This window comes from Melospiza melodia, chromosome 14, assembly GCF_035770615.1.
Source record: "Melospiza melodia melodia isolate bMelMel2 chromosome 14, bMelMel2.pri, whole genome shotgun sequence".
In the NCBI taxonomy this organism is placed as follows: domain Eukaryota; kingdom Metazoa; phylum Chordata; class Aves; order Passeriformes; family Passerellidae; genus Melospiza; species Melospiza melodia.
In genome coordinates, this window is record NC_086207.1 from 20,595,249 (window position 1) to 20,621,439 (window position 26,191).

Genomic DNA, 26,191 nt, shown 5'->3' on the forward strand with positions numbered 1-26,191 from the left:
ATTCGTGTACACACATTAGTACCTATACACGTGTGCACTCACACACCAACACACACCAGCACAAGAACCAAAGCCCATCCCAGTGTAACCCTCGTGTGAGCTCCCTCCTCAGCCATGGCCATGCTGTTTGTGCCTGTTGAGGTAAAATGCACCAACGGCATCACCTTTTCATTACCAGTTTTACTGAATACAGCTTTTAAGTATTATTCATCAACCTTTACTGTTCTGTGAGCCCAGATTACCCCAAGAAAAAATTGCAGGAGTCCTTTCCTGCCATCGTGCCTCTGGGTTCATCCACTAAATCTCTAGTGGTAAAAAAAAAAAGCTTACAGACCTCAGCTGATAAGTGGTTATATTAAGAAAATAATCAAGAGCAAGAGAGGCAACCTAACATTCATTAATCCTGAAGTAGAAAACAAGTACTCCTGACAAGTTACAGTGATCTGCAGATTCTACAGTAAAAGCTCAAAACCCTTGTAAATAATTTTTAAAAACCCAAAACAACAAAACAAAACATGAGTAATTTTTTTTTTATTTAATCACTACAGTGGTGTTTTTCTCTAGAGATTTAATAAATTTTTAGATATTCTTCAGAGTGTTGTGCCCCACTGTAATCTCTAGAGATTACAGGCTGAAACCCTGTCCTGCAAAAGCAGCGTCCAGAGCTGCCCCTGAAGCAGGACAGGTGACAGGTGACAGTGCTCCAGCAGGGCTGTGCAGGAGAAGGCAGAGCTCTGCTCTCACAGGGCCAACTCAGTTCTCTTGGTCTCACAGGACCGTGCTTTTTAAAAAGTCATCACATTTCAACGACCACAACAAAATATAATCCAATATAGTCCAATAGTCCCTCTCAGCTCCAGAATTGATTCTGGTAAAGGTTACAGTGGCAGAAGCTGTCTCATAATTCCCTGAAAAACTCTAAATAACAGCTGAAAACCAAAAGAAAATCTATTTCAAAGGCTATTGATATGATTAAGCTATAATGCCTTCAAATGAATTCTTGGATCAATAGCTAATTTAGGAGACCCATCTCTTTCAGATGCACAAGTACATAAAGAGGGCAGAAACCAAGGAGTGTGGCTTAGCTCTGTGCCAGCAGGTCCCAACAGCACACAAACGACCTCCCTGCACACCAGCTGGGCAAGATGTATGTGAAAAGTTATTTTTGGTAGCAGCAACAAAAGGAAAAATAAACTTACATTCTGTCACCCCAGCATCTACGGCTCCTTTTACTTGACTGAAGCACCAGAGCACATCCTGCATGAGGCTTCCAAATCCTGCCAGGAAAACACGTTCAGAAAGAAGATACAATCCCATTGGTACATAGCTTCTCCTTTTTTAAATGGATGTTCAGGCACACACATGCACACACATGCACACACACACACACACATGCACACACACGCACACACACAAGCACACACATGCACACGCGGTCTCTGCATGGAGATCTATATCTGCTCACCCGGTGTCATGGTTCCATGCAGCATGCAAAGCCAGCACTGCAGAGCCAAGAGCATCGTGCCTGCCCTATGAATGAGCCTCTGTTCCCCCGTCCATGGCAGGGCTGTGGGGAGCAGAGCCCGTCCCCTCCACATCCCTGGCACGGCGCAGGAGTCAGGAGCCCTGCAGTCGTGTCTTTGTCACAGCCTCCTCTGTCAGAATACCAATGATACTGATGCTCCAGTCATTCCCAGCATTTCACTTAAAGGAGTGAAACAGAAAAAAGGAGCTGCTCCTACAACCACAAGAATTTTTTTTCACATTTGTGGTCAGTGTCATTCTGAGCTGCTTGGCAATGAACCCAAGCAGCATGGAGCTGCTTTACAACACATGATAACACTTTCCTCAAAATCTGCCTGCAATCACAAGTGCCTGATAACTGCACTTAAATGATTACTACAGACATTTCCATTGAAAGGCATATCATTAAGTTGTAGTGCTTTCAACTGTGTTTGCTGCTGCAGCAACACTCTGTGTTAAGACTCTCTGAGAGAATTTAGGATTTCATCTACCAATGCTCCTTGTTTCTTGACAGCTCAGCAGAATTTCCCTTTCTGTAATAGTTTTCACTGTTCCACAAAAAATCCACTGCCTCAAAGGCCAACTTGTTTCTTTTCATCCTAGCACACATTTTACCTCAAAGAATTTCCAGGCATGAGGAAAGCAGGAAAATGGAGCCACGGGGACCAGTAAATTTCATCTCAGCTGTTTCACACACAGGTGTAATGTGTAAGAGAAAATGCAGGTATTTCACAGTTGGCAGGTGTGACACTGGGCTCAGTCTGGGGCTGTGCCATGGAGACACAGACTTGTTACTTCTCTACAAAAGAAAAGGAAAACATGGGCTTGGGAGATAATGTCCAGCAGGGGATACATCCAACCTATATGGACTGTGCTGTAGCCTAACTGGATGTCTTTGTCAGATTTCTGTCTGATTTTATTTAGGTTTTTGTATATTAATACAGGTATGTATCAAAAGTAATGTAATCATCTGGAGTACACAAAAGGTACAAAGTCAAGAGTGAGCTTTATTGGATTATTCAAGCCAAATACAATGAAAAGATGAAGCTTTAAGGGTATGAAAGGGGGAGGGTGAGGATTAAATGCTGCATCTAAGCAATGAGGAGACGGCCATTTTTCAGAGGCTCTGTGGTGCTTCCTGCAGCTTGGGCAGAAACTGATAAGAGTGACAGTGAGTCTCACACCTGGGCAGTTTGCAGGGCTCTGTCTCACACCTTCACTCTCATAAACACTGCTGACCCATACATTTTTTGCCCATCGGTCTCTGACAGGGTTTGCTCTGTCCTCACCACTGTGGCTCTCACACTGATGCCAGGGATGGGTTATTCCTGCTTGGCGCTGGCAGTGCTGGCAGCAGCAGCCAGGGTTTCTCAGCCCTGGCTACCCCTAGGCTTCCAGAGCACAGACACTCCACTGTGGCAGACACCAGGCTGGGAAAAGCCTGGCGTAACTGAGCCCTCTTTTCCTATGTTGGAGATGGGTGATTTAAAGAAAGTTGTTGTGGTTTTTAAGGTTTATTGCTAACTTAATTTGTGAGATTTCTGTCTGGACCGTGCAGACCACCCCTGTAATTTTTGGAGTTCTTTCTCTTGGCGCACCAGTTCTCGCTTTAGGGATGGAATTTCACTAATGAAGTACATGACACCTATTGACACCTTGTGTGACAATGAACCAGTGTTAACTAATAAGTTCCATTTCTCTGAAATAAAAAGTTGTTAGTCTCTGTTAACAACTCAGCCTCCTGTCACTTTGGATTCTGAAGTCCTGTCCTGCCTTAAATTCTAGTGACCTCTAGCTGAGGAATCCTAGTGCTTCACATCCTACTGCCAGGAAAAGATATTCCTCAGTGTTCTCTGAAATGGAGCTCAGACTCCACAGAAATCTTGCTGGGATTGCTGTGTTTAACAATGCAGGTTCTGGAACACTGTGGTTTGCACTGTGAAAAGGATGTCCAAGCTGTTTCCAGAAGCAGCCACCTCACAGCATATACTCATCTGTGCTGAGTCAGGGGCTGGGGAAGCTGTGGAGGGGATAAGGCACCAGGGACAGATGTGCCCATCCAGAAAACACTTAATCCCTGGTCATGGGAGAGCCCCTGCTGCAGGGGGGGAGCCCCGGGTGCTCCACACCTCTGCACAGCCTGCAATGAGTTTTAACCTTGATTAAGGATTATATCAATCCCTACACTTTGGGACTGGCAGCCACCTGCACAGCATGCAAGGCAATTCTTATTCAGAAGGAGCCGTGGCAGTGTGTGAAGGCAAGCCCACTTCAATCACAGGAGATGCCAGCAGTGGGTATTGAAATCTAACACATTACAGGCATACCATAACGTTAAAGTTTGATGGAAGATTACAGCTGAGTTATGGCTGCTCAGTATAATTTCACTTCTTTAAAGACTTATGGTTCCACAAAATACATAGAATAAGTATAGCAAAACTTCTCTGTTTTTGCAAGCCATTGATAAAAATTAGTTTGATGGTTGAACCAAAAGTACAGTTAGCTGAATAGTTAAAATTTTAAAGGTGAATAAAACTTTTAAAACTTATTTCTTAATTCAGTGGCAGCCATCAGGGGCTTTGCCCCCTCTGACCTTTGCAGACCCCAGGGGTTTGCCAGGTGTGCCCAGGCCGGGGCAGAGGTGGGGTTTAAGTGCTGGGTTGTGTCTGGGTTGGTGGCAGGAGCCCCTTGGAGGAGAGGGATAAGCCGTGCCTCCTGTCCATTAGAAGGCACCAGAGATCCACCACAGCGCTCCCATTTCCCAAGCCAGGAAAGCCGTGGTGGCTGTTGTGCATGACAGAAAGACCACTGCACTCCCCTGAGTTTCCTTTTCTAGTACGAATGAAAAAATTCCCCAGCTTGGGGCATGCCTCCTCTTTCTGAGCTGGCACAGTAGAAAAGCTCAATTTTTTGAGAAAACTAGGAGACATGTTTAGCTGATTCTTTTTTCCTAAATGTGCCCTCTTTTTATTGCAGACCAAAGCCCCAGCTCTGGGACAGGAGGCTCTCTGTTTCCCATGGAAAATTAACCCCTCTGCTGCGAGCAAAACGGCGTTTTCCCATTGCCCAGTGGGGAACAGAGTTGGCTGTTTCACAGGAGCTGTTGCACATCTGCCTTCTGTCCTCTCATCTGCTGTTTCCTCGGCCTGCTCAATAAATGCGGTGTCCCTCTTCTCGTGGGGTCCTTCCAGGGGCAATGCGAACGGGCAGGGGAGGCGCCCCGGCCCCGGCCCCGGCCTCGCCCCGATCAGGGACCGAGAGCGCGCTCCGCGAGGCGGCTGCGGGGGCTGGAGGCGCCCGGAGCCCGCAACCCCCAGAAAGCGGCAGAGGGCAAGGCCGGGGCTCGGAGCGGGGAGAGGGCAACCCGCAGCGAGGGGCGGCGGGGCGGGGGCACCAGAGGGACGGAGCGTCGCTCCTCGCCGCAGGGCGGGGACCGGGACAGGGACCGGGACAGGGACAGGGACGGGGACAGGGACAGGGACAGGGGCAGGGACGGGGACGGGGAGAGGGACCCACAGGGACAGGGGCAGGGACCGGGACAGACGCAGGTACAGGGACGGGGACAGGCACAGGGACAGGCACAGGGACAGGGACAGACACAGGGACAGGCACAGGCACAGGGACAGGCACAGGGACAGGGACAGGCACAGACACAGGGACAGACACAGGGACAGACACAGGCACAGGCACAGGGACACGGACAGGCACAGGGACAGGCACAGGGACAGGCACAGGCACAGGGACAGGCACAGGCACAGGGACAGGCACAGGGACAGGCATAGGACACCCTCCTGGCGGCGTGTCCGCGGCGCGGCCCCACGCGAGTGTCGCTCTCGGTGCCGCAGGCTCCTCCCGCCGCCACCGGGGCCCGGCCCGGCCCGGCCGCCTCCTGGTTCCGCCGCCCCGGCCGCCGCTGCTCTCCCCTGCTCTCCTCCCGCAGGCTGTGCCGTGCCCGCGCTCCGCTGCCCAGGTAGGCGCCCCCGGGGCCGGGCTCCGATCGCGGGCTCGGGCGGGGCTCGGCGGGACGGCGCTCGCTGCAGGTCGGGACGCTCGGGGCTCGCCCGGCGGCTCCGCCGCTGCCCGCAGCGCGTTCGGGCGGGGGGTCCTGCCGAGCCCCGGCTGCGGCGGGGGAACCGCAGAGAGCCCCGGAGCTCCGCGGGAGACGCCCAGGGCACCGAGGGAGGAACGCAGGGCGCCGCTCCTCGTTCTTAGCGACCGCTGCGCCGCGGGGCAGTTCGGGGGCACGGTCAGTTCCTCTGGGACCAAAGCCCCGGGCGATGTCCCTCCGGGTGTGTCACCGCCCGGTCCCAGCTCCGCGGGCAGCGCAGAGGCGCTGGCAGAAATGGTCTGAGAGCCCTCGCAGGGAGCCGTCCCCTTGCAGGGTTTCGGCGGCCCCGCAGCGGTGACTGTGCCGGTGCCGGTGCCCGTCCTGGGCTGAGCCCCCGGCCCTTCCCTCGGTGCCCCCGGAGCGCATCCCGCGCCGCATCCTCCGTTCTGCTCGGGGTTTCCGTGCGTCTCCGGCGGCTGAGGCGCGCTCGGCCGGGCGCGGTGCGTGCGCTCGGGGCTGCGGGCTGGGATGCCCCGTCCCGCCGGTGAATCCGCCGTGACCGAGGAGCCCCGGGTGCTGCCGAGGCAGCGAGGGGCCGGCCGAGCACGACGTTAGCGTGGAACACCTAGTACATTTGGCCCCAGGAAAAGTAATGATTTTAATGGTTTTGTGACTTTGCAGCGTGAAACAGTAAAAGATTTATCATTTCCATCCCCCGGCTGCACTTTGTAAAGGTGCAAATCCTTCTAATTATTACTCAGGCTAGCTTAACTTCAAGGAATATCTGCACCCCTTCCTCAGAGCTTGTAGGTATTGATGTATTTTCAAAAATGAACTTGGCTCCAAACTGCTGTGCAAGGAAGTTTCCTTGGGAACCTGTGGTATGGGAACCTGATTTATGGCTGTTGCATCTGAAGGTCTATTTTTATTCTGAAGAGTAAGTTTTGGGGCTCAAAAAGGGTTCCTGCTGTTGGTTTGTTTGAGACTGAAGGCTTGATCTGTTCCTGCCAGAAGCACTGATGGGAATTGTAAGCATTTGCTGCTTCATTTGTTTTCTTGCTGGATCTTGTTTCAGTTCTGAGATGTGAAATTAAGATTTTGTTTTGGTTAGCTGAAGAAAAGGAGCTGCATATGCTGGTGGGGTAACTAATTGTATCCCATGACAGATGCAGTTCCCTGTAATTCTCTTTTCTCCAACATCTTTCTTAGATGCTTTTCTGCTTCTGCTCAAATTAACCATAATTTTGTTAAAGAAGTGAAGTTGTTAGTAGTTTCCAAAGTGTAGTTCTGAGGAAATGTTCAGTGAACATACAGATGCCCTGGAGAATGCTCTGGGCTGGACCCGGTCCAGATCTTGCTGCACTGGTACTCCCTCATTTTGTTCTTTTAAGGCTTTGTACTTGCAGCAAGGTATAAAGTTGTATGTCACAGGGATGTCTATCAAAAACAAGCACATAAAGGTGCATTGCATGTGAATGCTTAAAAAATAGAGTGGCTGCTGTAACTTACAGAGTGTTCAAGCTCTCTCAGGTGTCAGTAAACTCTACAGACATGTCCGGAAAGATTGGAAAACTCCTGTACTCCCTGCTAATGAACAGACCTGTCCCATTGCAGTGGGAGAGGAAATCCAGTCACTGAAGCCAGCATCAAGCCAGAAATCAGGTTTGCTGATCTGTTCATAGTTCATATCCAAAAAAATTCTGAAGAACCTGAGTGGAAGCTATACCTTGATTTTACATGGAATCTTTTTGTTAGAAATACTGTAATGGTATGATTTTTTCCCAAATGAAAGACTTGGGTAACTGTTTAAATCAAAAGGTGAATTCTGTGAATTTCTTCTTCCGTAGCTTTTACCCCTCCCTTTTACATGACCTCAGCAGTCAAAAGTGCCTTTTGGTTTTATCTAGCCAAGTCAGTATGTCCATTTATTTTGGATACTGGTCTCACTACAATTAGTCACCCCTGAAGCTACAAAATACATGCTGAATGATACAGAAAACAGGAGCCAGATCTTTGTGTCTGCTGGTCTGCTCCTGCCCTTCCTGTAGTGGGCAGAGTCCTGCTCTGAGGTACAAGGTTGTGGTGCTGCTGGTTTCTCCAGTGAGCTCCATTGCAATGTGCTTTTCCCTGACAGTCAGTCCTGTCCTCAGAGCAGGGAACTCCAGTGAGACCTTTGCAAGCTGTAAATGATGAACTTTTGCTTCCTGCCTTCTGCAGGACGCGTCAGCAGGAGCTGCCAAGGTCCGGCAGGGCTGACCCACAGCAGAACTGAACCAGAGGCTTCGAGTGTGGGAGCAGAGCCCAGAGGAGCAGAGAGGGCTGAGCCTGGGCTGGGCGCGCCATGGGGGCGAGCAGCTCCAGCAGGGCACCCCCCTCTGATGGGAACGAGGATGGTAAGCATTTTGCTGCTGCTGTCTGGGGCTGCAGAGTGGCTGAGGGTGCCAGCCAGCTCCTGCGCTGGGGCTGCACGCTGCCGGCTGTCCCAGGCCAGCTGGGGCTGTGCAGGGCAGCAGCAGCAGCAGCACTGTGCCCTGGGCCCTGCAGGGCCATGCTCTGGCCTTGGGGTCCCTTTGCCTCCTCTCCAGCAGCCCCGAAAGCAAAACTGCCAGCAGAGCTTTGGTTGAGGGGTCCCTGGGGCACTGCCAGGCCCCTCGAAGGCAGGGACAAGGTGCTGCTGCTCTGGGGCTGGAGGGGTCTGCTCTGGAGGTCCCTGCACAGGGAGCAGGGGCAGAAGCGTGGTGGGAAGGGGGCTGGAGCCATGGATGTTCCCGTGGCTGCTCCTGGGGGCTGCCCAGCTGTGAGGCCAAGCCTGCAGGATGGCTTGGCTGGAAAAGGAGCTGGAAAACTACTGCTGGGAGAGTGTTGGAGGCCAGGGCCCCTGTGCTGCCAAGATTACAGAGACAGTCATTAAAAGATTGCTCCATAAATATATTTGCTGTTGCATGAGTCAGCTTGCTGACTGCCATATGGGCTTTCACCTAGGTACAGCAACAATATGCATATGTGGATAAATACAAATACATAGTAATAAACGTAAAGCAGACAAAGAGCTGGGTAACCCATCAATGCTGTTCCAATGTGCCCTGTGGTGCCTCTGCCAGTCTGCAGCTGTTCAGCAAAACCAGATTCAGTTTCCAAATTATTAATGCAACTGCTTACAGTTTTTCTTCAGTTTTTATATTTTTTCCATTTCTGTAGTGCAAAATAAATCTGTGCTGTGAAGTTTTCCTGAAGATTTTGTTCCTGCTGCTTCTAAATGCTCATTATTGGCATTTCTCATAAGCAACCACTTATGCTTGCTTGGGTTAAAGAGCAGTTGTGTTCCTGACCGCCTTCCTCAGGGTGCTGTGCTCTGGCTGTGGGATTTTCCTGGCTGGTCTCTGCTGGGTCTCTCTGGGTTCAGTGTTCACACAGCACCAGGTTCTGCCCCTGAGAAACACAGTGCCAGGAAGGCCTGTCCTGACCGTGTCGGGTGGGTTGCTGTCAGCTTGTTGGGTGTCAGTGAGCTCAGGGCCACTCCTGCATGCTGACACAGTGTGCAGACTAGTGCAGTTCTGTTTCCATGGCCCTGCACAAATTTAAAAAGTGGTACTGCATTTTTTCTCTAACAAGTCATGTTTTAATATACTGAGGGGAGAGAAACCCAGCTGAAACAGAGATGCCCCCTAGGGAATTTTCCATTATCTTGCAAATTGGTAACCAGAGGCTATCTCACCTTAGATGTCACAATCTTGTCCTCATTCTGATTTCAATTAAAATTGTAATTAATTAAGAACGTCTAGGTACAGTGGGAAGGAGCACACTGCTCCATGGCACGGGCAGCAGGGGGTGGGCACCAGTCCCATCTCTGCAGCTGTGCCACAGGGAGGCTTTTCCTTTGGGACCCATGAGTTGTGTACGTGCTCCAGGGCCAGTCCTAACAATTCTTGCGTATTTTCCCAAATTGCTGTTGCTATAATTTCACTGTTTTCTGCAGCACCACAATTTCTGTTTGAACTTCTTGAAGGGCTCTGTTTACCTTGAGCTGAAGTAGAGTGGCAGGATTATTTTTCTCTCAGCATTTCCTCTGAGCAGACAGGTGTGGATAATAAGCAAGTGAAATGAAAATATAATAACCAGACAGAAGGTTCAAGGCTACGAGGAGATCTGATTCCCAGAGTAGTCAAGATGAGACCACTGGCTGTGCTGGGGTGAGCAATGGGGATGAGGGGAGCTGAGCCTCAAAGCATTGGCTTTGCCTGGCACATGAGCCTGGGGACCTCAGCAGTGTTGGCTGCTTTTGCTAAGGATGTTCTTTATGGCTGGTTAGGTCAGTATTTTTTATCTAAACATTGTTCCTTAAACCTTGGTTTAGAAATATGACCCCTGTTTCCAAAACAGTGTTTCATGATTATACAGCAGTTGTTTCTTTATGGCAATTGTATTATCTTTCTTTGCATCTCTTAAACCAGTTCATCTGAGCTGGTGAATTTTGAGCTGAGCATGTGAGTTTTGTCCCTGAAGGGCAAAAGCTCATAAGGATAAAAAGTAGAAATAACATAATTTCACCAAATGTTTGCTCAGCCATTTAATATTGAAATGTTCTTTCTTGCAGTTACCTTCGACCATTTTGAGATTTTGCGAGCTATTGGGAAGGGCAGCTTTGGAAAAGTGAGTGTTTTGGAAATTAATCACCATGTGGGCTGCTGGAGATGTAACTGGGTGGAAATAGATGAGTTGGAGGCTCACATGAGAGTACAGAACCAAAGCCCAGGCACTGTCAGTGAGCCTTGACCTTCAATTCCTGGTAATCAGAAAGGAATCAGAGCCCAAATCCTTTTCCATTCTGTAGCCACAAAGCAAAGCCCAGTACCCCTTAAACAAAGCCCGAGATTACCTGTGAACTGAGTGACACTGCTCAGGAAAGTGAGGATCAGGTGCTGCTCCCAGTGCTTGACCTGCAGCTCTGTGGTGGAGGAGGCTCTTCCCAGCAGTAGCAGGTGGGAGGAATGAACATGATGGTTAGTGAATGGCATTAAATAAAATGTTGACTTCTCTGTGATTCCCTGTCAAACATGTTGTGATGATAAATTCCTTCCTCTTACCTTCCCCCAGACATTTCTATTTGGGTGAAATTCCCAGGCAGTGCCAGTGTTGCAGCATTGGCGGATGGAGTTGTGCCCTGGCAGTGCCAGCACTGCCAGAGCTGCTGGAAAACACTCGTGGCACTGGGTTTTACCTGCCCAGATTTGCTGACAAATCATCTCTGTTTTATCCCCTGACTGCTCTCCTAGGTCTGTGTGGTGCAAAAGACTGACACCAAGAAGATGTACGCCATGAAATACATGAACAAACAGAAGTGTGTGGAGCGAAATGAAGTGAGAAATGTTTTCAAGGAGCTGCAGATTATGCAGGGCCTGGAACACCCTTTCCTGGTTAATTTATGGTAAGAGGTGGTGCCTTGGCTCACTGGTTGAGTCAATTGCAGACACTTTTGAGATCAGACCCTCCTCATCTGCTTTAAACCTGTCCTGGGAGCACCTGGTGTGTTCCACTCACTGGGGCTCTTGTTTCAGGGGAATCCTGTTTAGTTAAGCAGTTATCACCCTTGTCCTCTCAGGCAGCACAAGAGAGTTTATTCATCTGTCCTTTTGCAGTGTCCCCCAGGCAGGTATTGGCTGTCACCACAAGCCCACCTGTATTTAAAGGAGCTCTTTGCAATCACCAGCAACTTCTGGCAGCGTGGGTTTGATGGCCAGGCAGAGCTCTTTGCTGGTTATCCCTTGACATTTCTTTCTTCTTAATTTTATGAGGACACCAGTAACGTTCCAAGGGGTGTCAGTTCACATATTGCATGATAAAGTGGCCAATATCCTGTAGTTTCAGCATTCCTCTAGGGTTGTGGGTAATTACATTTATTGGAAATTTGATTTCTTTTTAGAATAAAGTAGAAATTATCAATGCTAAACACACACACACAAAATAGTCTAAAAGACACTGAAGATCAAAAATCTTTGCATAATTCTTCCTTTTTAAAATCTCCTGTAACCTGAGTGCAGTTCAGTGAACTCTTGGTATTTTCCTGCTGTTGCCATTTAGAGTGGTTCTCATTGGGGTATGAATGGTAAAGGTGCAGCTGCAGCTCCCATATAATATCTCCAACCTTGTCTTTCCTACTTGAACACAAAGCTCCAGGCAAAGCTCTCTCAGCAGCTGAAAGCTGACCAGTGTGTCTGTGTAGGGATCTGCACAGAGCAAACCATCCAAGTTTCCCTGCTGCTGTTCTTGCCATGCCAGCCCTGGCTCCAGGATGCCTTTGGCACTCCTGTGTCCTTCCTGCCCTCTGGGTGGCTCACAGCCCACAGGCTCTGTGTGGAGCGCTGGTCTGGCTCGTGGTGCTGGTCAGCACATCCAGCAGTATGCTGTAAGGAAAAGCCCATGAGAAAAGGGCTCACGGCTGGTTGTCAGCCCCTCTCAGAGAGACACAGCCCATCAAAGGAGATCGCTCACAGAGGACCAGCAGAGACCAGCTGCCCCTGTGGTGCTGAGCACACAGTCCCAGGCAGGTGCTGCCCTGGCACAGGGACCTCAGTGCTGGGTCTGGCCAGGGTGCAGCTGAGGCTCCTCTGCCTGGCTCCTGTGGTCACCTCCTGCTGGTGCTCAGAGAAGGTAGAACACCCATCCTGAGCTGTTCATACAATCTGCTCTGACTCTGTTATGCACCTGAGACTGAATTATTGTTGTCACAAGTGTGACAATGGTGGGAAACAGAGCATGGAAAGGTCGTGAAATTTGGAGTGAAAAATTCCAAGAAATGATGAGTATTCCCAGAAGTACCACATGTTCCTTTATTACCAGTCATTTCTCAGTGCTACCATCCTTGAAGCACGTGTGTGCTGTTCCAGGTACTCATTCCAGGATGAAGAGGATATGTTCATGGTGGTTGACCTGCTGCTCGGAGGGGACCTGCGCTACCACCTCCAACAAAACGTGCGGTTCCAAGAGGCGACTGTGAAACTCTTCATCTGTGAGCTGGTGCTGGCCCTTGACTACTTGCAGAGCAGGCACATCATCCACAGGTCAGCCAGGCCACAGGCAGGCTTGTTACTCCTTTATGTGAAACAACAAATAGAAGCTTAAGTGATAAACAACAAGTTCTCCTATGTGTATTTGCTTTTATGTGAAACACAAGGCTTCCCCCAGAAAAGTATTTCAGATACAGCAGAGACCATCTGATTTGTCCCTCTGGGATAGCTGTGAAATAGCATGTTTGATTGCCCACTGATCCTGCAACAATATGTCTCTGATAGGTTTTAATTAGCTGTAACTCATTAATGTCCATCCTCATCCAGGGAGAGTAGGTGTCAGCACTCAGAACTCCTGTGTTCATGCTTGAAGATGTTTCCTTTGCCCCCCTCTGTATTGTACCAAAATACGAGGACTGGGCCCAAACACAACTTTTTCCTGTATGAGGTAAATCCCTTTTTAGAAATGCTGAGAGTTTCTTTTTGGCTACCACAATTTCTCATGGCCAGTGAAAAAGATGCCTGAGCTCTTCCCATACCTTTGCAGACCTGCAGAAGAGCAGAGGAGGCAGAGGGTCCCTGGCTGGGAGCAGGTTTGGCTGTGCATGGACAGACACACGGCTCTCCTGCTGCTGTCACGGGCACACAAAGCTCAGGGCCCAAGAGTTTGGCCGAGTTAGCTGTCAGAGAGGATGGTCAGAGAGGGTTGTGAGGGTCCGTGGTTGCAGGGAGAAGGTCACTGCATTTAGAAATGCCGCTCCAGATGGGCATTCTTGTGCAGTGTAAGAACTAAGCATGGAAAGCGTAAAATGGAAATGGTTGTTAGTGGGGAAGGCACCCATGGCGAGGAGCTGGTGAGGGTCAAGCCTGTCCTGAGCACAGTGTCCAGTGCCACGTGCAGGCTCCGAGGGCAGGATGAATGAGCCCTTGCTGTCCCTGCACCACAGGAGCCCAGAGCAGCTCTGCTCCGCGGCAGGGGGGCACAGCTCCCACCCTGTCATGCTGCTGCTTTTGTGCTTTACCTGCACCAATCTTTGCCCCGGTGTGAACAGGAGTGGGGGAAACTGCAGCTGAGGTCGCAGTGTCATTTTCACACAGCTGCATGTGCTTAAAGTAAATCAAGTACAACAAAACATGTATGGCAGGTTGTAAAATTTGCAAGTTATTTAATTAACACTGTAATGCAAGTTGTTTAATTAACACTGTAACCCAGTGGGATAGTATTTGATTGATAAAGTGATTCGTCTGAGGCAATTACGCTGCAACAGCTGTAATTGGGAACATCAGGAGACAGGGAAGCAATGGTTTTGTTTGGCTGAACAAAACCGTGCAGAGACATCAAACTCAGGCTGCAATTATTTCCCACCTAGATGTAAAAGAATGGGAAATATTATTATCTTTTAGGTTAGGAAATTATAGAACCAGCTTACAAAAAAGAAATATACAAATGAGCAATAGCAAGAATTACCTGGTACTTGTTTGCATCCTGAGAATGATCTTGCTGTGCTGGTGTAATTTCCGAGGCTGTATGCCAGACTGAGGGAGAGCAGAAACAGACACAATAGAAATTAAAAAGTAATAACTTTGGAGAAAATAAAAAGGAAACTCTTCCACTGAGTTTATGGGGAAAATCAGTTGCTTACCTGACACTGCCCTGCTCTGCTAATGATGCCTGTCCCTATACCCACCTGTATGAAGGGATGGCACCAGGAAGGAAACCAGTGTTTATAACCCACTGGAAGTTGCTGGGTAACAAGATGCCAGAAAACTGTAAGCTATTAGATGACAATTAGATATATTGTGGGGCTTTGGTTCCAGGTGGCTTGGAGAACTCAAACTGTATCCTAAGGATTGAATTTTTAAAGATAAAATCCAAAACGTGTCCATTTCTTCACTGGGCCCTCCTGTGCCGGGTGGGGAGCACCAGCTGGCACAGGTCCCTGCGCCTGTTCCCTGCCTGCTGGCTGGCACCTTTTCTCTGGGGCACCAGCTGGCCAGGTGCTCAATGGGCACTGGTGTAATGAGCTCATTAAAGCCAGGTAATGGCTTGTCAAGTCACTCAGGTGACACTGTGGCTGTATCAGAGTATCAGGTGTATGCTTTCTGCCCTCAGTTAAAGTGTTTCCCTACAGCATTGCTATAGGTATTATTTTTTGGGATCCTTTTACTTAGGAATAAAACCTGTGGGTAACCCATTTGTATCTAAAACAATGATGTTAAAATACTTTAATTTGTACTGAGGACCCTTTCTCATACAGTATTGAAATAGATTGAAAAGTGACAGGAGGAAAACGACAAAGAGACTCCCTGACTGAGCTGTGGGTGCCCTGAGCTGGGTGCTGCCCACCCTGCAGCCTGGCAGCTGCTGCTGGTGCTGGTGGATTGGTCACCCTGTCACACCCGAATCCAAGGGCACCATCAGCTGTGGGTGCCCTGGGCTGGGCGCTGCCCACCCTGCAGCCTGGCAGCTGCTGCTGGTGCTGGTGGGCTGCCACCCTGTCACACCCGAACCGGTGGGCTGCCACCCTGTCACACCCGAACCCAAGGGCACCACCGGCCTGGGAAGCCCCAGGCTCTGCGGGTGCAGTGTCCCCGCCAGTGTCCCAGAGCTGCTGTCCTGGGGTGCCAGCAGCTGCTTCCTGCCGCTTCTCAGGCTAATGGCTGTCTCTCCTTCTCTGCTTTGTTTCTCAGGGATATCAAGCCCGACAACATTTTACTGGATGAGCGCGGTAAGTGCCGCGTGCTCCGTGGTCGTGCCAGCATTCAGCAGCAGCCAGGGGACTGTATTTTATAGAAATGTACAGCAGGAGCTCTCGGTGCTTGCTGCTGCCATCCTTTGGTGCGGGGCTCTCCTGCTCAGCCCAGCTGGACGCAGGATCCTCCCATCCCTTTGTGCTCACTCGCTGTCTCTTGCTTTTTGAGCAGCAGTGTCCTGTACCTTCAGGGCACCGGGCAGCCTGAGATGCTGTGGTGTTTCTGGGGCTGCCCTGGTGTTTTAGCCAACACCTCCTTTGGCTCACTGACTTGATGGTGTCCCTACAAGACACTGGCAGGGACCATATGTTTGGTGCTGCTTGGGATCAGGAGCCCAGCACACCTGATTTTAACATTTTCTTTGTTCTTGTTTAAAACTTACTCAAAATGCTTCATTTGAAGGGCAATGCTTGTGTCACTGCAGGGTTTGTGCACAACAGAATTAATTATGGTGCAATGGATAAGCCTTGGTCACGTATTTAATTTTTCCTTGAGCATTTGGCATGGGGAGGGAGCTCTGAAGAGGATTGGGGGCTAGGTATAAGCGTTGCTATCAGATTTTCTATAGTTTTTCATAGGCAAAACTCTTGACTATATTCTTGCATGGCTCTTCAGTCACATTTCTTCCCAGCAAAGATCTCACAGTGAAGAGTTGTCTCATATTTTTTAGTTTGTAAAGAGAAACATTTTGTTAGATCATATTTTTTTTTAAATCCAGGTAACTGTATTGCTGTGGGAAATCCTCATTAACAGCTAGAGCAAGGTGTTTGAAGAGTCGGTGCAGGGAGGAGGCACAGCTGCTTTGTCATGGCTTGAGAGGCTGTGTCAGAGATGCTGAGCTGCCAGGGCGGCCCTGCCTGGCTCTGTGACAGGCTCTGTGTCACCAGGGCTGCCTGGCAGCGCCGAGCCAGACTCGATCCGTTTGCACATGGCCTCCAATTTCAGAGCAGGGGCTGATGATTTATTTAGGGGCTGGCAGCAAAGCGGCTTTGCCTCCAGGTGCTGGGGCCCTTGTCCTGCCCTGCTCCGTCCTTCTGCGCCTCTTGCCCTGCACAGACCCTGCAGAGCCCCGTCCTCCCCGGGGCCGGCACTGCCCATCCCACACAGGGCTGCTTTGGGCCAGTCCTCACTGCTGGGCGCTTTGTGCCCCGCTGTCCCAAACCCTGTGCCGCTCACACTGGGGTGACACAGCTTCCTGAGAGGAGCCGGGATCACCGTGGGAATGCAGGTCAGCACTCCCTGGAGAGGGAAAACAAAGAGGAAAAGGCTCTGTTAGTCTCTGCAGCTGCATTCAGCCCAGGAAGACACAACCTACTAACTTTTGTGATGATGCTACAATTTGGGATGAATTTTGAGTCTATTCTCTGCTCACTGTGATTTTTTTAACTCTCTCTTGCAGAGGTTTCAGAGTGTTTTTTCTGGGGATATACCCTTGGCTCCAGTGTCCTTTTGACTGTGACTTGTAGTATTCTTTTTCTTCATCCATGACAGCAAAGGTTTGTCTTCTAACAAACTTCGAAAAGCTGAGAAAGCTTTGGACAGACACAGAGTTCATTTTCTTTCCCAGACTGATCCTGAAATATAGGAAGACTCAAAACAATCACCGTTAAATTACTTTTTGGAGAACTCTTGTATTTTCTGGTTCCCCAAAGGGAAAATAAGGGGATATTTTAAACAAGAGACATCTGCAAGCAGCCCGCAAGCTGAAATATTTTTTATCAGTTCTACCACCAGATTTTTTTACCTGGAAACTCCTTTCTATTGAGTATTTTACTTTATGTTTCTGATTCAGAGCTATTTCTTGTGTGAAATTAAAGCCAAGCCTGTTACACGTTGGCCTCTGTCTTTCAGGACACGTGCACGTCACTGATTTCAATATTGCCACCATGCTGACCAAGGAGAGCCCTGTCACCACCATTGCTGGCACCAAGCCCTACATGGGTGAGAACCGAAGGCAGTTCCCTGTTCTGGAATCTCCATTTGAGGGCTTGGGGGCAGTGCTGTGGTGGGACACAGGTGGAGACAGCTTTGGTTAGAGCTGGGACTCTTTTCTTCCTGATCCACATCAAAACACGCAGAGTGTGAAGTGAGGAGCACCCTGGGAGGGGACGCGGGCTGGGGACAGGGGTCCCCCCCAGAAATGCCTCAGTGCACTGGGGATTGTGTGCCCTCCTTCTCAGGGGGGTGAGGAGACACTGGGGCCACCTCATGCCTGCGCTGAGTGAAAGCGCTCCTTCTGGAGCACATTGACTGTGAACGTAGGCAGCTCCCGTGAATTTGACTGTGAATTTGGCAGCTCCAAATTCAGCAAAAGGAATTTGCTGTTCCTGGGCTTGGGGCAGAGAAGCACAGAGAGTTTCATGTGGAGAGGGCTGAGGGCTGCGGGCGGCCCCGGTGCAGGACTGTGGCAGCACGGGCAGGGCAGGGCTCAGGGTTCTCTGTTGCTCGATCCCACTGGGATTGCAGCAAGGCAATTTCCCCCCCTGTTTTCACAGCGCCTGAAATGTTCAGCTCCACAAAACCCACCAGCTACTCCTTTGCCGTGGACTGGTGGTCGCTGGGAGTCACTGCCTATGAGCTGCTCAGAACCCGGGTACGTGTGGGGCTCACGGCCTGCTCTGCCCTCGGACGCGCTCTGGGGAGCGGTAACGCTTTACAGCAGAGGTGAGGTGAGATGGCCAAGCTGAATTCAAGGCTTTAGGACTTGTCACAGCAGAGGAATCAGAGATCACATCTTCACCAGGGTTATTCTGATCATGGCTAAGAGCTCAGAGAAGCTGCTGCAATACAGAACAGCATTTTGTAGCAGTTCCCTGTGAGGCCCTCCGGGTTGATATAAGGGGGCAAGGCAAACAAGCAACAGCTTGTTTTTCACTGGCATTGTCCCCAGCGTGGGTGAAAAACAGGGAGTATCAGGAGTGGTCTAACCACAGCACTATTTGTCACAGCCTTTTAAGATAAAAACAATGAAAAGTCCAAGCAAATTCCCACTGGCTGATAACCCTGACTTCTGGGGTTTGCTCCTGCCTGTCCTGCTGTTAAATGTCCAGTTTTTAGTGTAGTTCTTGCTGACATTCTGTTTTTTCGACTGAGCCATGGCACAAGGGAGAGATGTCCCACAGGAGGCTGGCACAGTGAGACTGTATGAAGCTTCTGTGCTCTAACCAGATTCCTCAAGAAGTCTGAAAAGCAGACAAATTCACGCTTGTCTTGTGGTGTTTCCCACAGAGGCCGTACCACATTCGGTCCAGCGCTTCCCCGGGTGACATCGCTCGCGTGCTCGGGACGGCGGCGGTGGCGTTCCCGGCGGCGTGGAGCCCGGGCATGGTGGGGCTCCTCAGGAAGGTGAGGGGCCGGCGGTGCCGGGGCTCCTGCGCCCACAGCCCTGCCCGGGGAGCGCCTGCAATGGCCAGGCCGGGTCAGGCACCTGCGGAGCCCGCGCAGTGACAAACAAACATCACCAGGGCCATGCAGCCAGCTGCGCTGCTCCGGGCGGGACGCGGGGACAGCGGCTGCAGCCTTGGCTTCCAGAGCTGTGCCCGCTGGAATTAACTCACTTAGAAGCAGATACTGATACGTGTGTCAATAAATTTACTCCAAGAATCACATTTTTTTTAATCCTCAAGAAACATTTTTTCCAGTAATGGAAATATTTGCAAGAAGTGCTGACACTGTTGTAATCTTATGATGCCGTGCGGTTTATGCACCACTGCAAATTTTTTTTCAATAAAGCTGTGACAAAAATTGCTTCAAAATCATTACTGGAATAATTTTGAAGCTGAAATCCCATTTGAAATGAAGCCATAGCTTCAATAAAAAAGACTTGGGCTTAACAGTGGCAGCAAAGCTGAGCACTTACACCCTGCATAGCAGCACTGGCAGCAAATTTTAAGGAAGTATGTAAATAGTTTTTTAATCTCAAATAAGTGTGGGCAATGAAGTAGTACTTCATGTAGCTTTCAACTGGTTTTTGTTCCAAATAATATATATATATGTATTTTATAATTTCTAAAGAATAGATTATCAAACATTTTAACAAAAAGAGACTGTCAATTCTTTGCTGGGACAGAATCATGGTGTATTTTCCAGAAAGAAAATTGCAGAATATCTCCATTTGCTGAAAATTCAATGAAGCCAGTATTTCATTAAGCTTAACAGTAATACAGGAGTATTTGCTGCAGATGTCCTGTGTGTTGCTATGCTGGCTGTGTGTTTCCTGCTGGTTTTCCAGCAGGAAAACCTGGACCACAGCAGGCCGCAAGTCATGGAGGCTCCCATGTGAATAAATAATACAGTGTCGCAGTTATTTAAATGTCCCAGCGCTCCTTTGCATCTGGTTTAGCAGCCATATGCATTGAATGTGACGCCAGCTGTGGCTCCGTCCCGGCGCAGCCATCCCTGTGCATTTCTGTGTTTGTGCTGCGGAGCCGCAGCGCTGGCTGGGCTGCCCAGGGCTCTGCAGAGGCAGCTGGGCTCGGGGGACACGGCTGGTGCCTGGCTGCACGCCAGGGCAGGGCTCTGCACGTCACCTTGCCTGTAAATTCCCCAAAGCCTTTGGATCCTCTGCTTTTCCTGCTGAGTTTTAGGAGGGCAAGGTATCGGGAGTTTATGCAATGTGTAATCCTTGAACAGAGACCACCTCAACCCTTTCCTTCCACACAAGTAATCCCTACAGCAATGTTAAAAAATTATGAAAATGAACAGTGTGAAGGCGCACTTTCACACTGGAATAGAGTATTACTTTAGTAGAGTGAGAAAAGAGGATGTTTTACTGATCCAGTACTAAAAGAGGAACACAAACACCTGAGTGGAACTTCCTATTCCAAACAAATGCTTGTTTTTTTAACATTGGACAAATTGTTTAATGCCACTGTACTGTCTCATTGCCTGCTCATACAATGGGGATAAAAGTAATTTGTAAAAATGGGAGTGAGCAGAGGCAGAGCTTGTGAGCCTGTGGCATACCCCGGTGAAGGGACTCCAGCCAGAGCAGGAGAGGCACTGCTCCAAATGCCAGCATCGAGGCAGTGTCTCTGGCACCACGTGTCCTCAGCCGTGCTCCACAGAATGGGTGCCCTGTGGGATGGTCTCATCTCTCCCCTTTACCTCTTGCTGCAGTTGCTCGAGCTGAACCCCGAGAAACGTTTTTCTCAGCTCAAGGACATCCAGTCCTTCCCGTACCTGTCTGATGTGAACTGGGATGCTGTTCTCCAGAAAAGAATACTGCCAGAATTCATTCCTGTGGTAAGGCCATCTGAGTGCGAGGGTTCCTCACACCCAGCACTGGGGCATTCTGACAAATTTCCACTGAAGCATCAGGTGTCACAAGGAGAAAAGAGAGACCCAGGCAGAGCTGTCTCTTCCGTTAGTGTGCAGCAAAGAGTAATGGAGGGAGACTATAGTGTGGGTGCCCCCACACTGATATGCCCTGTTTGTAATGTTCCCGGAATTTCTGGGCGCAGAACTGGTGCTACAGCCCACTGAGCTGTGCATCTGTGTGGCAGGGACGGTGCCTGTGAGCCCCCTCGTGCTGAGCCATGCTCTGAGCAATGCTGCTCCCCACGTCCAAAACCCCAGGGCACCAGGAGGGACTCAGCAGCAGCCTGGAGATCACCCACCATCTTATGGGAATTGTTTTCTCCTGCAATGCTTCCCCAACAAGCTCATTGTTAACAGTAAATAGCACATGAACTAGAGTTGTATTTATGGGCCTTTTTAAATTGAATTAAAACAGCACATAACTAACATAACCCTTATAAAGAGTAGTCCAACTACTCCAACTGGTTTTCAGCAGAAGTTGGGCTAAACTATGAATATTTGTAAATTGTAAATCTGCCCTTGTTGCTGGGTTTCTCTCTGGTGGGTATGGTTCTCTGTTGCTTGAAGACCAGTTCCACTGGGCTGTTGTGCTACTCTCAAAAAGGCACAACCCAGCCAGGACTGTCCTCATCCTCATTGCCAGTCCAAAGCAGGCAAAGGGCAGAGTAGAAGCAGGAGCACAAAAGGAGCCACTGTGACACCTTGAATATGGTCCATATCTGAAGGGACTGATAAAGTATATCAGGAGTATGGCCAGTGCTCTTGGCTGCATGTGCAATTATAATTAGTGCATTTTTTTACAAAATTCAGCTCCCAAATGCAGTCCAGGTTATAAGAGACTCCTTAAGACAGGCTCTGATTGCTTAAGGCCACTTCTTTCTCCACTCCAGAAAGGCAGACTGAACTGTGACCCGACCTTTGAACTGGAAGAAATGATCCTGGAATCCAAACCTCTTCACAAAAAAAAAAAGCGCTTGGCTAAGAAGGAGAAAGACACAAGCAAAAGCAATTCATCCCAGGTGAGAGCAAACAGGTACAAGCATGGTAGGCCTTTCATTTTTCAATGACTGCCATCTAGCAAGACCCCAGTAAACTGAACAGAGTATTTTTTCCATTGTGACCAACTTTATTCCTAAAACTCTCTCCATCTTCCCTGTGGTGAAGGGCAGAATGTGTATGCACTGCTTTACTGCAAGAGGAGAGCCTTAATGCCATTCTCCCCACTGCAGGGCGAAAGATGTTCTGTGCCTAAACATATTGCCATGTGTCATTGAAACTGCCCCTTGCAATGTTCTTCTGTGTAAACTGTGAATTTATTCCCTAAATCTTTTATTTTTCCATTCCAATATGAAAGGCCAGCCACCTCCAGAAGCACCTGGAAATGCTCCAGAGAGACTTCATTGTTTTCAACAGAGAAAAGTAAGTTTTGATCCAGAGGCAGCAGCAGAGGCACTGGCCCTTGCCAAAGCCTGTGACAGTTTTGGGGGGCGGCACAGGGCAGGGGGGCTGTGCTGGAGGAGCTTGGGGCACCAGGGCTGGAGGAGCTTGGGGCACTCAGGGCTGGAGGAGTTTGGGGCACTCAGGGCTGGAGGAGCTTGGGGCACTCAGGGCTGCAGGAGCTTGGGGCACTCAGGGCTGGAGGAGCCTGGGGCACCCAGGGCTGGAGGAGCTTGGGGCACTCAGGGCTGCAGGAGCTTGGGGCACCCAGGGCTGCAGGAGCTTGGGGCACTCAGGGCTGGAGGAGTTTGGGGCACTCAGGGCTGGAGGAGCTTGGGGCACCCAGGGCTGGAGGAGCTTGGGGCACCCAGGGCTGCAGGAGCTTGGGGCACTCAGGGCTGGAGGAGCTTGGGGCACCCAGGGCTGCAGGAGTTTGGGGCACTCAGGGCTCAGGAGCTTGGGGCACTCGGGGCTGGAGGAGTTTGGGGCACTCAGGGCTGGAGGAGCTTGGGGCACTCAGGGCTGGAGGAGTTTGGGGCACTCAGGGCTGGAGGAGCTTGGGGCACCCAGGGCTGCAGGAGCTTGGGGCACTCAGGGCTGGAGGAGCTTGGGGCACTCAGGGCTCAGGAGCTTGGGGCACTCAGGGCTCAGGAGTTTGGGGCACCCAGGGCTGGAGGAGCTTGGGGCACTCAGGGCTCAGGAGCTTGGGGCACTCAGGGCTGGAGGAGCCTGGGGCACCCAGGGCTGGAGGAGCTTGGGGCACCACGGCTGCAGGAGCTGTGCAGCGAGAGGCAGCTCAGGCCAGGCAGTGGGCAGCTCCAAGGCAGCTGTACCTCTATGGGGTCTTGGCACTGCCTGGGCTTTTCCTCACAGTTCAATCATCCTTTTCTATCCCAAGGGTAAGACCCCACCATGACAGCATCCAAGAGACCATGACAAAAAGTGGCGGCCCACACAGGGAGGACAATCAGAACATCAACCTCTGAGAGCAGCTCAGCCCCTGCAGGGGACTCCTCGTGGCACTGGGGCTCACCCACCCATCCACCTTCACAATGCCAGGCCGTGGACTGTCCTCTGCTGCTGCTGGGACCGTGCCAGCAGCCCAGGGCACAGAGGAGAGCTGGGGCACCCCTCCCTCAGCTCAAGGGTTTATGAGAGGCTGTGGGGCTGCCTTGCAATGGGCCACAGCTGGTCTGACAGATCCTATCATGTTGCCTTTCCTGAGGGCAGGAACGGGACCACAAGACAACGGATAAGACAGTTTTCACTACTTTGGCTTGGCTGGCAGGTGCCAGGGCCCTTGGTGTCACCATGCAGGCAGCTGCTGCACCGTGCTGGGAGGTGCCACAGCTGTGCCACAGAGCTCTGCAGATGTTGGCATTCCCATGGATGGGCTCATGGCTGGCTCCCCAGTGGGAAGAGGTGGCTCCCAGATGCAGGATCTTCACCAATGCATTGTGACAAAAGTGGCCTTTGCTTACAGACAGCTCCTGCAAACATCCTGTGAGGGGGCACAGGAGGCTGGGGATGAGCTCCTTCCTTGGCTGCGAGGAGGCAGCAAAGGTTTCCTGCCCATTAGTGCTCTCTCCATGTACCCAGCAGGGCTGGCATGGTCGGTGGCCAATGTGCAGACAGATGTGGACACCAAGCTGTAACAACCAGGTGCTGGTGAATCCAGATGCTTTACCAGTCTAGCCTGAAAAATACATTCACCATCATGTTACAACTGCTGCAGCTCACTGAATTTGCTGGAGTTTGGCTTCCAAAATCAGATGGGAATTTAAATGTATATTTTGAATGTCTCTACCACTGAAATCACACTTGATTTAAGCAGGAACTGTCAGTCCTCAGGAACAGTGAGGATAGCCTTCCTGGGAATGATGAGTCCAAGGCAGAGAGACATGGAGTCTCCGCCCCACTGAGAAGTCCTGTTGCTTGAAAGGCTATCCAGAGCACCTCCAGCGTTCTCCATGGATCCTCGGCTCTCTGGCCAGTCCTCCAGCAGGTCTGGCACCAGCAGGACTGTGCTGACAGCTGTCCCTGTCTCCTGCATAGCACATCGCCATCGCTGCCTTGCTCTGGTGCAGGCAGAGGTGCACATACTGTAAGTGTATTTATCTGAAATCCCAGCTCTGCTCCTCACTAGGGAAAAATCTGCTGCTGCAGAAATACCTCTCCACTCGCTGGTCAGAAAAGTCCCAAAACAACTGAAGTCCTTAAAAATGGAAAGAACATTGCATCTTTAAAAATATTAAAATGTAGAAATTTAAAGGTTTCTACAACCATCTCTCTATTCCCCTCTTCCTCTGTACACAGAGGCACAGTCTCAGCTTATTCTCTACCAGGCAACAGGCAAAAGCCTAAATTACTTGATGGAAGAACTTGACAATGCTTGTAAGCACAGCATTCCCCACCCTGGCACAACTATTACAGCCTGGTCCCTTTAAGGACTGCGGCAGAGACAGCTTGCCCTGCCTGAGTTGCAGACATGTAAAAAAAATATTTCAAGGTCAAATACTAAAGAAGGAGAGGGAAAAGTGTATTTGTTTAGCATAGCCGAAACTGGCCCTTAATTCTGTAGTCTTTAAACAAAAATCACTTTTTTTTACATGCTTTGCAAGCTTTAAAGGACAGTGCCTTTCGTTCTAACAGACAATGCCTGATGGAAGGGGAGCATTTCACTGACAGGAGTCCACAGAAAGCAGCCTCCAAGGCTGCCTGGCCAGGATGGCCCCAAAGCCATGCCCAGGCAGTGCCACGTGGAGCTGTCCCTGTCAACACACAGAGGACAGGCACAGCTCTTGCCAGGCAGCCACAGCCCATGGTGGCCAGGCCAGGCTCAGAGACTGCGTGGACAAACTGGACTGCTGTTACAAACACTGGCATTGTGCTGCTCTGCCAATACCTTTACCTCTGCCTGAGAAGCCACACCAACACCCTGACAGGTGTAGCAGCGAGCACCGCATGCTGCTGCCCCTCCAGCCCCAACACCCCCAAACCCCTGTGCTGCCCAGCCCAGCTCCCAGCCGGGCACTGCCCCTGCCAAGCTGCAGGGGCCCGAGGAAGAGAAGAGCCAACCGACAACATGAGCTGTTTGAAGGAACAACGTTTTTTTTAATAAAGTGTACAAAGTAGTAAAACTCCTTACACAAGGTGCTGTGACAGCTGTTACAGAGATGATTCGAGCTCCCCCACAGGCCTCATGATGAAACGCCAGAGCTTTGGGTGGAGATGAAGGAGATGAACGTGACAGACCACCTCTCCCTATGAGCTCAGTGCACCTGCCCTCCCCATCCGACATCCTGCCCCGGCCAGACCCTGCCCCTCACCTGCCTGGCCGGGTCGCCCTGTGGGCCATTCCCACTGTCCCACACCACGGCGTCCCACACACGTTCAACACCAATAACATTGAACCGAGCAACCTGTCCGAGCAGCATGCATACAGAGAGGAAGAGCAAAACACAATCCAACCAAACCCACAACAGTAACAACAACAGAACTTTAAGGCTATGCAAAAACAAAATGAAGCAACATCTTAAAGCTAGGTAGCAAGTAGCATTTGTGAAACATAAGGCTTGAGGCTTATTGATTCTTCAGAACAGGTTTATTTCTTTTCATTCTTCAACACCAATGTACCATTTTTCCTCCTTTGCTTGAACAGGGTTTTGTCTCCTCCTCAGGCGGGACATTTAGCTCAGGGAGGTGATGTTGGAGCGGCCTCCCGGCGGCGCGACAATGCGCTTGCTCGCTGAGCGCATGCCCTCATCAACCTGGGTACCTGGGAGAGGATCAGAGTACAAAGGGAACGGGCAAAGTGAAGTTAAGAGCACCTTCTTCACAGACTGAGCAGTCAGGCAGCCTGGAGTCCTGCCAAGGCCCTCCAGAGGCTATCTACTGCAACCTGCTCCCTCTCCAACTCCAGCAGCAGCTCAGAGCCGCAGTGGCTTTAACGTCTCTGCAGATGCTTCGTGCACAGACCCACACAGCAGGAACAGCTGCGCTGGCCTCCACGGCCACAGTGGCCTCCAGGCAGTCTGCCTGGCTGCTCCTGCAAGGTGCAGCTCCAGCCATGCCCTTTAAGGGACACACGGGATCTTGCCCTGCC

General features: G+C 50.5%; 3 protein-coding genes across 4 annotated transcripts in view; 1 reads left to right on the plus strand and 2 right to left on the minus strand.

Moving 5' to 3' along the window:
* The window catches only part of PPP2R2B (protein phosphatase 2 regulatory subunit Bbeta), a 59,883-nt gene extending 58,286 nt beyond the window's left edge, over window positions 1-1,597 (minus strand). The window contains exons 1-2 of the mRNA XM_063169127.1: window positions 1,466-1,597; window positions 1,200-1,277 (exon numbers count right to left, since the gene is read on the minus strand). Of these exons, the coding sequence (XP_063025197.1) occupies window positions 1,200-1,277; window positions 1,466-1,520 (133 nt within the window). The 5' untranslated portion in view covers window positions 1,521-1,597. The remainder of the gene's footprint in view (window positions 1-1,199; window positions 1,278-1,465) is intronic.
* A 4,845-nt stretch (window positions 1,598-6,442) lies between these two features.
* On the plus strand, window positions 6,443-24,357 carry STK32A (serine/threonine kinase 32A). Its single transcript, XM_063169133.1, has 13 exons — window positions 6,443-7,234; window positions 7,790-7,965; window positions 10,167-10,222; window positions 10,846-10,997; window positions 12,457-12,630; window positions 15,268-15,305; window positions 17,182-17,271; window positions 17,826-17,923; window positions 18,559-18,675; window positions 20,449-20,574; window positions 21,540-21,668; window positions 22,004-22,068; window positions 22,985-24,357. The coding sequence occupies exons 2-13, from the start codon at window positions 7,914-7,916 to the stop codon at window positions 23,070-23,072; spliced, it is 1,185 nt and encodes a 394-aa protein (XP_063025203.1). The 5' UTR covers window positions 6,443-7,234; window positions 7,790-7,913; the 3' UTR covers window positions 23,073-24,357.
* Window positions 24,358-25,177: 820 nt separating this feature from the next.
* DPYSL3 (dihydropyrimidinase like 3) overlaps window positions 25,178-26,191 on the minus strand; it is a 28,672-nt gene continuing 27,658 nt past the window's right edge. For both annotated transcript variants that reach the window (XM_063169131.1, XM_063169132.1), the window contains exon 14: window positions 25,178-25,864. In XM_063169131.1, the coding sequence (XP_063025201.1) occupies window positions 25,776-25,864 (89 nt within the window). In that variant the 3' untranslated portion in view covers window positions 25,178-25,775. The remainder of the gene's footprint in view (window positions 25,865-26,191) is intronic.

Excerpts from the sequence above, each read along its gene's own strand:
- STK32A (XM_063169133.1), top strand. The coding sequence starts at position 7,914 with ATGGGGGCGAGCAGCTCCAGCAGGGCACCCCCCTCTGATGGGAACGAG. Across the intron at positions 12,631-15,267 it reads AGCAGGCACATCATCCACAG|GGATATCAAGCCCGACAACA; the intron begins GTCAGCCAGGCC and ends TTTGTTTCTCAG. Across the intron at positions 18,676-20,448 it reads TGGTGGGGCTCCTCAGGAAG|TTGCTCGAGCTGAACCCCGA; the intron begins GTGAGGGGCCGG and ends CTCTTGCTGCAG.